This window comes from Rissa tridactyla, chromosome 8, assembly GCF_028500815.1.
Source record: "Rissa tridactyla isolate bRisTri1 chromosome 8, bRisTri1.patW.cur.20221130, whole genome shotgun sequence".
In the NCBI taxonomy this organism is placed as follows: Eukaryota; Metazoa; Chordata; class Aves; order Charadriiformes; family Laridae; genus Rissa; species Rissa tridactyla.
The window spans coordinates 48,504,384-48,517,659 of NC_071473.1; the positions used below are offsets into that span (position 1 = coordinate 48,504,384).

Sequence of the window (13,276 nt, forward strand, 5' to 3'; positions counted from 1 at the left end):
TGACATCTGCTTATTCAGCAAGTACTCTGTCCCAGAGACACTCAGTTTCTTCTGTGAGTCACAAGGCATTTCTGATTCCCTAGGGGTTTTTTGTTTTGGTTTAATTTGTTTGGTTTTGGGTTGTTGGGTTTTTTTTCGGGGCGGGGGGGAGGAGGAGTGCAGGAGATGGTGAGGTTTTGTTTGTTTGTTGGGGGATGGGTGGGAAATACCTCTCACATAGCAAAAATTACATCAGCTGGTGTCGTGGTTTAACCCCAGCTAGCAGCTAGGGCCAGCAGTTGCTCACCCACCTTCACTTATCCCCAGAAAGGTAGGGAGAAGAGGGAAGAATGAGGGGGAACAGAAAAAAAAAAGAGGTCTCACGGGTTGAGATGTAGACAGTTTAATAGAACAATATCAGAAAAGGAAAATAAAAATAATAACAACACACCACCCAGTGAACTGGCACCATCCCGAGCAGTGATCGTGAGTACCCACTCCCCGGCCAACGCCATTTATATACCCAACATGATGACTATGATACGGAATATTCCATCGGCCATTCCATCGATCTGTCTAGGCTTCTTCTCAGCTTCTATGGGAAGCTGAAAAAAGTCCTTGAAAACTATAAACATCACCTGGCAACAACTAAAATAATACGTATTAATGACACTCCTTTTGTACCAATCTGAAATACAGTAACTACAAGAAAATTAACTCTCTCCCAGATGAAACCAGGACAGCTGGGAAACCGTCATTGGTATTCACTGCAATACATCCACTTATATACCTTAACCTTGCTCTGACTTTGCCCTGGTACCCAAAGACTTTTATTATTTCATCCACCAGCTAAGCAGGCATTTACACATCCCTTAAAATAGCCTGATGAAACATAGTCAAGTTTTCCTAGACCCCTGACTACCATAACACCAATATAACTAACAACACTTTCAATCACTTTCCAGCATGCTCCAAAGCATACTATATTTTCTTAACTAAACCCCAAATGCTGTACCTATGAACACTTCGAACAGCAATCTAGAGGTGTAGTTCTCCTAAACATTCAAGTATTTTACTTACTCAGTATTACTTCATTATAATGTAAAAGTACAGGCACAAAACCAAATTAAAACTACGAGCAGAAAACTAGACTAGAATTGGCCAGCGCATATGCTAGAAGTATCAATTCTCACGCATCATCCCTCTTGCCCAATATCACCCTTTGTTCAGCCAAATGTCTCATTATTACAGCCAAACTGATCATTGTCACTCCTGGACAGGAAAAACCGTGTTGAAGTCCTGCAATGAAAACACTAAGTGCAAAACAATCCTTTCATTCAGTACTTATCAAGTACGAGCCAGTAATTCTAATTTATTTCATTAGTGTTTCCAATATTCATTTTAACACCAGCATCACTGCAATAACTGGAATTTCCTGTGACGCCAAATAGAACAACAGTAGTAAAAAAAATTCCTAGGCTATTTTACTCATAACAGGCTTGTTTTTCCTTCAAAGCATACCCCACAATAAAACAAGATACAAATACAGTCTAGGATATTCTTGATCTTCCGGGATATAAAGAAAAAAACCCAACCTGTTCAACATCTTTCAAAAAGCTGCTGTAGAATCTACCTGGCACAATTCTTTTTGCGGGACTGGTAACAACCAATTGCATAGAGTAAATTCAATTTGGTTTCAATGCAAAAAGAGTAAGGGAGAAAAGGTCAGATTCCACAGCGTACAAAAACAGAAATACATTATGATTCCATTTAAAAGTTTATCGCTTTAAGAGTAACATCTGCTCTCGTAATTATAACCTTTGTTGCAAACCTATGAACTTTAGAATATTAACCTAGGCCATAAACACCTTCAGGGACACCCGTCGTCTTCATCTTCTGTCAATCAAGCCTTTATATCCCAATGTTTTCATCCCTCTGGCACACTCACATTTAGGTGTAATGAGATACTACTACCAGTCTGTCCACCCCATCCATCCCCAACTTTACTTCGTGCAAAAACATTTAAAACCCAACCAAACTAAAGCTGTCCATTGAGACAAAAATAACTGTCCCCTCCAACCCAAATGAGATAGAATAGCTTGCTTCTCCCCTTCTATCTTGATTAAAATCCAAAATGCTGTATTCTATCATGATGCAAAGCTCTAGAATTAATTTTAAGAGCTTCCAGGCCAAACGGCACAAATGTAAAAGTGTAACCATTCCTTTGCTGTTTTCTGGTTCCCAAAAGGACTCAGTATGGAAAAAAAGCTGTTCCTCTAAAAAACTTCAAGAATCCCAGCTCTCTATTTCCAAGAAGATAAGAAGGGAAGGAAAGGAGGAATAAAATGCAAGCAGTTCCTCTCAGTGCTCTTCCTGGTGCAGCTCCTCCTGACGTTTGACAATGGTATGAAATTAATACAAAAGAGACAACTGTAAGTACCAGCGACTATCCTACTTGGAACCCCTTCTACAGCAGTGGGTAGGTAGCCTGGTCACAGTACAGCTAGGATTACAAATAGGAGATAGATCAGTAAGGAAAATAAAAAAGCCAACCAGCCAAAAAGCAGGTAAGTTTAAGGTAAGCTGGTTTTCTTACAATGCCCTTTTCAAACAATAATCAACTTGTCTTTCTCCCCTATCGCTTTACTGTCTGATCTGAAGGGTTTCATGGTAAAGCCTTCCACTACTTTCCATTCTATAACCAAGCATGTCTCCTACAGCAATAACAAAAGTAAAGATAGAAAACATTTATTATAGATTTATATACAAATACTACCAAGTACTTCAAAATTCAGCACTTTCATTCCCACTGAACAGCTGAAGCATGCACAGAAACTCTGCCATCTTCTCTCTGCATAGATGTCTGTCACTGCGTAATGAAGAACGGTTCGATTTAATTTTCAAATCGCTACAGGAAACCTCCACCATCTTCCAGTCAGTACTGAACAAAGCCTGTGTAACATGAAAGAGTACTCCACTGCCTTTTTAGATGCAGCTATTCTCTAGCACAGTTAATGCAATATCAACCAAAAAAAATGAAGTTCTATCTGCTTTAGGAGCAGTCAGCCTCCAATATACGCAAGTTTAAACACACATACATGCATAACTCAGTTTTCCTCATCTTTCATGGAGGACAGAAAGAGGAACAACAGATCTCTCACTTTGGTAAAACAACAAAGATCTTAGTTTTATCATTTTGTTGCTGTCTTACAAACAAAAAAAAAAAAATCAGAAGTTTGCAAGGTTGCCAGAGACGTCTAAAGCTTTGGCTCTACATTGCAGATACTGTATATATTACTATGAGAGCGTCACTCATACACGGGATGTGAAATACTTATAGTATTCCAGTAACAAGACGTGAATCCTGGCAATGACTGCACTAGACAGGTATCTATCTAGCTTAGCCTCAGTTGTAATATTGAATGCTTCCCTTTGACAATAACCCACAGCATTCTGGACTCTGTGACACAATACCGAAGTTCAAACTGAGACTTGAAGATAATTAGGATACAAACCGATATTGCATGACTTTGTCTTGTTTATCAAAGCAGCCTACAACTACTTTTTAAGATGACTAGCACATTTTTCACAAAAATATTTTCATGATATCAGGAAAACACACACAAAAAGTTATCTTCCCATTCTGCCTGGGTGTTTCTGTACAGTCCTACTCCAAACAGTGAGTTTCCTCCTCCATCACACATAGGCGTTTTTTCCAGAATAAACCACAAGTTCAATTTTCAAGAGCAACAAGAAGTCTTTGAATGTCTGTATTACATCAGTTTTCAACAAACACATCTTCCCCACTCTCAAGATGCAGATTTTCTGTATCTTCAGATTTCTGTTCTTTCTTCCTCCGTAAATTCCCTAAATTAAGCAGGCCAGATAACCGACCATCCTTGGAAGGCAAAAATGCAACTCCTCATATTGGCTACAGATTAATTTGAGTTTTCCAACAACAGATGACAATTTGCAAGATAGGAACAGTTCCTTCTCATTGATGTTGCTAGATTGTTTCCAAACTAAAGGCGACCACAACAAAACATTCACTTGGTAGAAGTTTCCTTAGAAGTTCCCTATGAAATTCACAGTTATGCTCAGACCATAATGCTTGGTGAGCAAAAGCAAGTGGCAACAAGATGTTGCAGAATGAGTTCAAAATGGGGAGATAAAAGATACTTCAGATTATTATATTACTAAATTGGGGGAACGAGAGGGAGATAATCACCTTCAGTTTGCAACACTCTTTCAAGCATACATGGTGAAATAAATTCCACTACAGCTACACAGGTCTGAAATATTTTTACTAATCAGCCAAAAAAATATAATTAGCACCAAAAAGTTTCAAATTACTTAAACAGAGCTTTGATATTCAAATAAAGGATGCCCAGCCCTCTGAGACACTGCAGCTGCAAAGTCATCTGAAAATACCCTAGTTTCATTTGGAAATACCCAACTTCCTAGCTATGTTAAATCACAGTCAAACCAAACATGGGAAGGAGAAAAGAAAATCTGACACAATCGTGAGCTTGCCGGCAGGTCAATATGCCTCTTACTCTCTGCACATGGTCTACCACAGGAAGTACTGATCTGCATACTTTTTATTGCTGGTGTTACTAACTGATCTAACTGCAGCAAGTAACTGTACACCACACACACCCACCCCCCACACACACACCCCCTGGGTACTGTCATTTTCACTTCCTCATGCTCATCTAAACAGATTTAGAACACTTAACGATTTCTTACAACTTTTCATAACCCTGAAATTTCAGAAGTTAGAACCTACATTGAAGAAATTATCCTTAGGATTGCTGGACTTTCTAAGATGATTCTTATGCAACACAAAAAAACCAACCAACCAAAAAAAAACAAAACCCACACAAGCGGTCAACAACAACAGAAATAGCTTCCTCAATTTAACCACTGATGTAAGCTGTAATCACAATGGTTTTAAGGATACTGTTGATTTTTCTGCTTCTGTCAACATTATCACATTTGTATTTAGTCCCCCTTCCATGTGACCAAAAAAGTAAATAAATTCTAGAATGAAAGGATTACACAGCCTGTAAGCAATAATGTCTTGCTTTAGAATGCACTAGAGCAGATACTCCTCCCCTCTCTCCAAATAGAGACCCAGAATAGCCCATGCCTTTAAATCAACAGAATTAAGGCTACTAGTCTACAAAAAGTTTTTTCCTCTTCAGTAAGAGGATGTTTAAAACTTTTCTCTTTTGCTTGAAGGCTGCTGAAAAAGAGACACAGAAAAGGCTAACCTAACATCATTAATATTAAAGCAATCTTTCACAGAAAGCACTACTTCATAACTACGTATCTGTAGACCTTTAAAGACACATTTGTTTTCTGCACATATTTGAAATTCATCTTTTTACTGAACTTCTTTTTCACTCCTTTTTTTTTCCTTGCAATAGTTGATGATTTTCTCAAAAGTCAACTACATAAGTAACTGCAAATTGAGTAGTCTTGCTGACAACTTTTTAAGTTTACTTATATGTGCTTAAGTGATTCATGCTTATTTACCAGCCTTACTTTCTGTAATTATGACAGTCGATTATCGGATAGAAGCATCCCAAGCCAGGAGCATGTGCACCAATAGGCCCCGTCTCAGGTTTATGTCAGGCAGGAATGCAAATTTCTCATGTCCCTGATAAATGAAATAAAAATGTACCCAAAAGTGAAGTTTATTAGCTATCAAATCTCTAGAGAACAAGAAGTAATCCCAACAGCATGGGGCAATTCTACCACCACCAGGAAAAAAATGCAAGCAAGAAAGATTTAGGCAAAGTGAGATCAACGGAGCACCAAATGGTGCCGAGATTTCTCCAAGTTTTAAGACGCGCAAAGCTCTTCGCTATGAGGCACCTGTCCAGGCCGTACACAAAAATGGTGTCCCCACACCACGGGGCCCACCAGAAAAAAAAGGTAAAGTGGCTTCCAAGCAATATCTGTGGAGTTAAGTTTCTGTTAAAGCAAGACACCGAGCCCTCCCTTACGAGCTGACCTCGCCCGCTGCCCGCTCGCTCGCCCGGGGCGGGGAGGCCGGGCCCCCACCGAGTTACCTGACCCCGGGCTATCGCCTTTCCAACCCTCCCCTCGCCTCCCGCTTCACCACCTGCCTTCAAAAACCAACGGGGCGGGTTGGGGTTTTTTCTGTTGTTGTTTAAACCTGTGTCTTTATAGAAGACAAAAGACCGACCGCGATTACAGCCGCCGCAGCCCAGACCTCGGCGGCGCTGCCCTCCCCGGCAGGCCGGGTCCCCCCACTCAGCGCCGGGGCGGAGGCACCTGCGGCCGGCCGGCATCTCGCTTCAGGCCCGGGGTCGCGGCTCGGGGCTCCCCCCACAGGCCACCACCCCCGGCCCCCGCCGCGCCTCAGCCGCCACCTGACAGCGCCGGCGGCCGTTAGGGCGGCGGCGGCCACACAAAGCCCGGCGGGCAGCACCCAGCCGCTCCCCGCCGGCGTCCAGGCGGCCCCCGCCACCCTCAGGCCCCGTTTCGGTCCCGACCCCCCCACACCCCCAGCCCCGCGAGCCCGCTCCAGGCGGGGAGGCGGCGGGTCGGTTGGTACCTGTGTGAGGGAGAGGTGGGCGGCCATGCTGCTTCCATCATGCACCGGCCGGGCCGCAGGAAGGACGCGCCGCGGCCCCGCCACTGGCGGCACAACTTCAGCAACTTCCCCAGCCGGCACCGGTCAAAACCCGGCACCGGATCACCGCCCGCCCGGCCCGGCCGGAGCCGGAGCCTGAGCCTGAGCCTCCTCCGGCGGCCGCAAGCAAAACCGGGCGCCGGAGCGGGCGCGCCGGAGTCGGAGCCCACTCGAGGCAGCTGCAATAAAAACGCGGAGCCGGAGTTGTTGGACTGACACGATGGCCGACGTGCCCGCTCCCGGTGACCAGCCTTTCCCTCACCTTCTCGGTTGGCCCTGCTCCTGCTGTAGGTGCTTCGAGCATTTTGCACGGTGACAGTCCCCCAGCCGAGTCATGACACAAGTGGGGGAAGTCCCCGAACAGGAGGTGCATCAGGTCTGGGCTCGGTTGCAACAGAACTGGGCAGAGGGCCCGGGAGGAAGCGGGGCTGAGCCCGGCAGGACGTCCTGACCCGACGTGTCCTCTCCTGGCTCAGCACCAGCGAGGGGCAGCCCCGGGCGCAGTCTCTCCCCCAGACCTCTCTCCCCTCACAGGAAATTATCTGCCCGCCCAGGCAACTGCTGGTTGTGAACATCCTCCTCCCCGTCAGGCTGTTTGTGCTCGGTGGAACGCTGCAGGGAACAGCAGGTCTTCTGGGGGGGAAAAGGAGAAGAAAGGGGACAAGCAACCCTTACGACAGGAGAAACCATTAGACAGCAGGCAGCAAGAGAAACGAGGAGCATGCTGGAGTGGGAAGGAAACTGCCCCATGTTCTCCTAACCCGTGAGAAACAATCATGCACAAACAGGCTGAAAGCCATATTCCTGTCCCCGCTCATTCTCCTGCTCCTTCTCCTGCTCTAGCTGAATCTGGCAAATCTCCCTCTGCCGCAGGAGAGCCAGGGCAGAGGAGAGCACAAGCTGGTCCTCCTGTACCCGCTCCCGCCCACACACCAGCGATTTCAACTGCTATTCTGAGCTCTTTGCACTACCACATCACACGTCAGCCACTGAACGTGGAGGGAAATAATTCCTATTTTTTTACTTTACCCCAAGATGGATTTTAAACTTGAAGTGCACATTCAGACCGATAAGAGGAAATCACCCGGAGTCATACTCGATTATCGGAAAGATTCCTATTTCTCTGTGCTTAATTCTCCACCACTCTGCATTTTTTTTTGTCCTCTTCAACTCTGTTTCCTGCTTGTGCTGATACTGGTGCCCCACCTCTGCATCCCAGGATTGCTCAGCTGGCAGTCATCCTGGGCTGCTATTTCTCATCATCTGTCATGAAACGCGTGGGATCCCTCCTTCCCACCTATCCTCTGAGAAAGGTTTTATAGAAGCTCTGCTTCACCAACCTGTTTCTCAGTCATTGTTTCAGCAAGAAAAAGAAGATATGGAAGGGAAGAATATAAAAAGCAAACAGAATAGATACATAAAAATATTCACACCGTTGACATACTCACTGTCACACCTCTACTCCACGTGACGCTCATTTCCTCCTAAGTAAAATCCCTAGAAAATAGCACAGGCTATATTTCTAGGTTGATTTTTTTCTTCTTTGATTAAAATTGGAACACTATCCCACAATAATTAATACTTGGAAATTAAAGCAGAAGACTGTAAAACTACAGCTGTGTCTCCTGGGGACAGCAGTATTTGAACCCATTAGTATTTGGGGGGGCCCTCAGCAGAGGTTTGGATGGCCTGGGTTTCTATCAGCTGCCATGATCTCGCGTGGATGCCCTTTGCTCCATCAGTTGTTTTTCCGTTCCCTCAGTCTCCTCTCCCCGGGCAAGGAGAACAGCTACAGCTTGGCAGCAGAGCGGTGGCCTCTCAGGAGAGAGGTTACACCCAAGCTGATGTCTTCTTGTTGTAAACAGAAGGCAAATGCGAAACAGGGTAATGGGACCTGGCTCTGGAGTTGGAGGCTTGGTGTTGAGAGCTGTTGCGAGCGGGATTTTGTGGGCAGGCTGTCTGACTCGGCAGATGTGTCCTTGCTGCTGTTCCCCTTCTCTCTGCTGGGTATTGCATCAAGTGTTTCCCATCTGGTCCAGGACTAGACCCGCAGCTGCAGCGAGGCTACTGAAACAAGGGCGCAGAGTGAAGGAACACCAGGGACTTGTAGGGTACTCACCTCTCCCAACAGAGCCCTTCACGCAGGGCAGCCTCACCCAGAGCACATTAAATGTCCCATGTGCCCTCTGAGCAGAACGTGCTGTCCAGGTCTTTCTGCTCTGGCCCAGTGACTGCCCCTGACCTTCCTGAAGCCTCTGGGTTAGAAAATAAACACATTTTCCTCCCTCAAACTGTGACGTTCACAGCAGTCTGCTTGATCCAGAGCCTTTTCACGCTGCTGTTGAGCTCTCAGAAGCAGCAGCAGCTGCCTATGAGCTTCACTTGCTGCTTAGGAAGTAGCCGGCAGTGCCAGGAGTGTGGTTACGTACCTTCATGGCCCAGCCACGCATAGAGCACACCTGGCTCCGCTGAGAGGTAGACGGACTTTCAAAACACACAGTCATCATGCATGACCACTCTGTCCACAATCTGCAGACAAGGATCGCTCAAGGTAATCACTGCGGCCCCTGCAAATTAAAATAATAATGAGTTCCATTCAATCAATGCTGGATTAGTGTGGTCACATAAAACTTTGCTGTTGTTGAGAGTTCTGGGCCTCCTGCAGACAAATATTATCCCAGATGCCTGCAACCACCTGAGTTAAAACAACCAGCTCACGGCCTCAGACATCTCTGTAATAATTACGACAGCACTTGTCAGCCTGCTGAGAACGAACTGTTGTACTGCAGATTTGTATGAATCTAGAATGAGAGCTCCTAGGAGGAAACAGCTCTCTGCTTCTAAGCTGGAACTGAAATGTCATAAAACTGGACTTCATACTTATTTTCTATCAAGAGAAAAATCAGGGCTACTAAAATTTACCTGAAACCTTTGGCAGGTTTGCAAACCAGTGCCCCCAAATACTTTCTTGGCTTAGCCAAGAGCAGCTCACAAGGGCTTGGCCAGGGTGGAAGAGCTCCTCAAATCTGTAACTGGGGGAGTTAGTAAATGTACTTCTCCCCTCATTTGCTCGTCAGTGGAAACCCTGTTTTTGTGTCTCTCCCTTTGCCGACCCCATGAATCTTGGCCTTTTGCAGTATCTCCTGCTCTGACAATTGTGTAAATGTTGAAGGGGTGGTGGGATCATGTGCTGGGTTTTTGGAAAGCTTGTTAAGAACATAAGAAAGTCAAAAGGTCAATGAACTAGGTAAAAAATTAACAGTTTCATTTTATATCTTCTCACATTCAACGTGAATTCTCCTGCAGGAAATGTGTTTACCTGTAATCTGCTCTGTAATAACTGCTCTATGTTGATCTATTTGTCATAAGAAGATCCTCTAGTACAGGACACTTCTGATACCAAAAGGACACAGAGAACAGTATTATCTGTAAATATAATAGGATTTTCTATGACTCTAAGTACTGACATTTTGGCAAATGTGTACCAGATCTCAGTGTTCTTTATTGTTTCTTTAAAAGTACAATGCACAAGGTTAAGTCTACACTGGACAAACAAGTGACTACTAATAAATCAAATAAATCAAATAAAAAAACAGCCAAACAGCTTGTGAAGAATGGGGCTTGCACCAGTTGCACCAGTACAGCTACAATAGCAGCAGCATAACCGTTTTGGTGCAAATCCCCATTGTAAGATACTGCGTAAGCGTATCAAGTGAGTTGTTCTAGTACAGTTGACTTGAGTTTGAGACCTCTGCTGCAGCAAGACAGTGTAGAAAGGCCTTACACAAGTCAGAATCAGACACTAATGACCTCTGTGTATTATAAATCTCTTATGATCACCAAATATTTTTGTTAGTAAAGCTAATAACATTTTAATCATTTCCACTGGTCTCCCTGGAAATAGCATCTCTAAGTGTCCATCCCTTCCTTTATTATAGCTTTGTTTACATTATGGATCAGCACGCAGGAAGCCCATTATTTCTTTTTCCAAAACAACACGTAGGCATTTAGTATGACTTGTTCTGCTCGTTCTAGGAAAAGTATTATTACAACCCATGAACACTCGGGAAGCTGACTAGAGGAATGACTCACTCCTGCCTCCTGCATTCCTGAACATGAAATGACATATACAGCTTTCTGGAATTTCAGTGCAAAGCATTTTAGTAGCTCCAGTACTACAGATACAGAATCCAGGATCTAAATGTCAGAAGGATTGAACCATTTTGAGTTTCACGGAACAAAAGGAACCGTATGCCTGAACACAGAAAATCCTGGCAAAAAAAAAGAATTACTGTTCTATGATCAAAGAATGAAATGCAAGGGAACCGGCTCGCAGGTAAACACAGACTCTCATGTTGCACAGGTTTCAGAAAGCCAAGCAACAGCTGTGCTCTTGATACAAACCAGCATTTTTCTACACTTAGATTATTAAGAGATCTCTCCCTAGAAATGAGGAAGATCACACAAAACTCTGATGACCTTTTGGACCGAAGGTACCTCTTATCAAAAATCTCAGAGTACTTTCCAGGACTAGTGACACAAGTTGTTTTAGGAAGCCACAACTGCAGGCATGCCTTTAACTAGAAACACACCCCAGGATATGCTTTATGTGCTCTTTATATTTTATGCAGCAGCAAGTTTTCTAGATGTAGGGTTACTGATAGGCTGGTATGTTTTAAGGCCACAAAAAAACATTACAATAATCTAGCCTGACCTTCTGCATCGGATCTTCCATGGAGAACTGTTCATTTTTTGCATAAAACCTGTAATGTGTGAGTCCTACGGTGTATCTTCTAGGAGGATGGTTTGTTACTAGAGCCATCCTTATTAAAACCACAAGAGGAATAATCCGCTAATTCCTCTTGTGCTGTGCTCTTGGCTCCTCAGGCTGGTTTGCAGACTTCCAAAATTATAGCTGCCTTGAAACTGTTCTAAATTGGGATCATCAAATTTATATAAAACTGTAGCAGTATTAAAGAAGCACAAACTAGGATTTTAAGGTATATGCATATATATTCATCTGGATGGTGCTTTTGTTCAGATGTTCAGAAATACTTGAATATATCTGAATTCAATTTCTTCATCTGGCAGTCATGTCACATAGAAACAGAGTACAGTATGGAATAATTGTACCTCTTTGTTTTTGTAAATGATGTCACTTGTACTGCAAATATTCAGAATCCCAAAGGGCAAAACTATTTTTGAACTGTGATAATTAGAAAGAACAATCTTGAATTTTTATTAAGAGATTGAAATGTTACAGTTGATAATAACCTGAATAAGTCTTGAGTGAATCTCTTCAAAGCAATTAAATTTGATGGAAGAGTTGGCAAATTTAAAATGCAGCACTACAGACCCATCTATACCATTTTAAAACATACACAATTTATCTTTTCATTAAGACTGTAACCATATTTTCTCCAACTAATTTGTATGAGACAATTTCGTGGGGCTATACCTCATGCCCCAAAAGAATTAGAGAAAATGTAGATACACACAAGAGGTCAGTTTGACCTCTTTATCACCTAGGCAGGTGACACACAGCAGAGTAACATTTTTCACATAGGATTTAATTCCTAATTCAAGATCATACTTGAAATCCAGTAAAATCTTCAATAGGCACTAATTTGACGACACAATGTCCAGCTAATACAGCAGTTAGAGATTTAGCCATTCCTCGTACAGCTTAATATATGCTCTGACAGAAATAGTACAAGCGATACCACTGCTGAAACAGCAACAGTCTTCATTATAAATTAAACACATCAATATTGTAATGTGTATTGTAAATTTGACCAAAATGAGGGTTGAAACTTAATATCTTTACAAAGTAGTGGGCAGAAAGGCTTCTACCACAGTTTCTTCTGTTCCCTTTTTCCTTAGGCAGGTTGTCTATACTATAGATCCAGAGAATGCATGGTTCACTTTTATGAAACAATTACAAGTCTATTATGCTTTAAATAAATGGAAAATGCTTAAAAAAAATATGCAAATCTACACACTGAATTCCCAGCATTCCCCTAATCTAGAACTAATTCATTCTGCACTTCACAAAGATTACTAATTCATTTCAGAATTATAAGATACATGAAGTAATTAGGTAAAAGAGAATATTATTGACCATTTGAATTTTTTTCTTCTCATGAAATGGTTTGTCTTTAAGACAAACTCATGACTATTAATGGCATGATGCCATTTTTATGGCATTGCTGTAAATCTTGATAGTAGCAACTGTTTCTTCTTGAGACTTTCCTTTTTTTGTTCTCCTAATTATTTTCATCTTATATATTCTTACCTTCTTAATTTTCTTTCATTTTCAACTAGTCTTAATTACAACAATGTCCAAATGGTTTGGAAATTACGAAAATAAAATACAACTGATACAATAATGTTGGTCATAAGACAAAAACCCTAACTTTCCCAAATCACAGTCACCTACAACATGCACCCCAGTCTTCAAGCTGAGAAACGATTCAGGCACTGACACAGCAAAACACTTACAACACACATTTACATTCATCCTTGTTCAGGACAACACAATAGTCGTGTTTAATTTTACACTAGTAGTTAAAAACTTTACTAAATTTAAATCATATTCCGCTTGGTTTCACCAGTAACCTCTCTCATGTA

At 42.8% G+C, this 13,276-nt stretch overlaps 1 protein-coding gene across 11 annotated transcripts in view; it reads right to left on the reverse strand.

Annotated features, from left to right (window-relative positions):
- EPS15 (epidermal growth factor receptor pathway substrate 15) overlaps positions 1-13,276 on the reverse strand; it is a 74,490-nt gene that overhangs the window by 46,134 nt on the left and 15,080 nt on the right. For 2 of the 11 annotated variants that reach the window (XM_054211632.1, XM_054211633.1), the window contains one exon: positions 9,076-9,213. In XM_054211632.1, the coding sequence (XP_054067607.1) occupies positions 9,076-9,153 (78 nt within the window). In that variant the 5' untranslated portion in view covers positions 9,154-9,213. Of the gene's footprint in view, positions 1-6,568; positions 6,745-6,908; positions 7,406-9,075; positions 9,214-13,276 lie in introns of those variants that run through there. The other 9 variants (XM_054211640.1, XM_054211635.1, XM_054211631.1 and 6 more) reach the window with 9 other exon arrangements.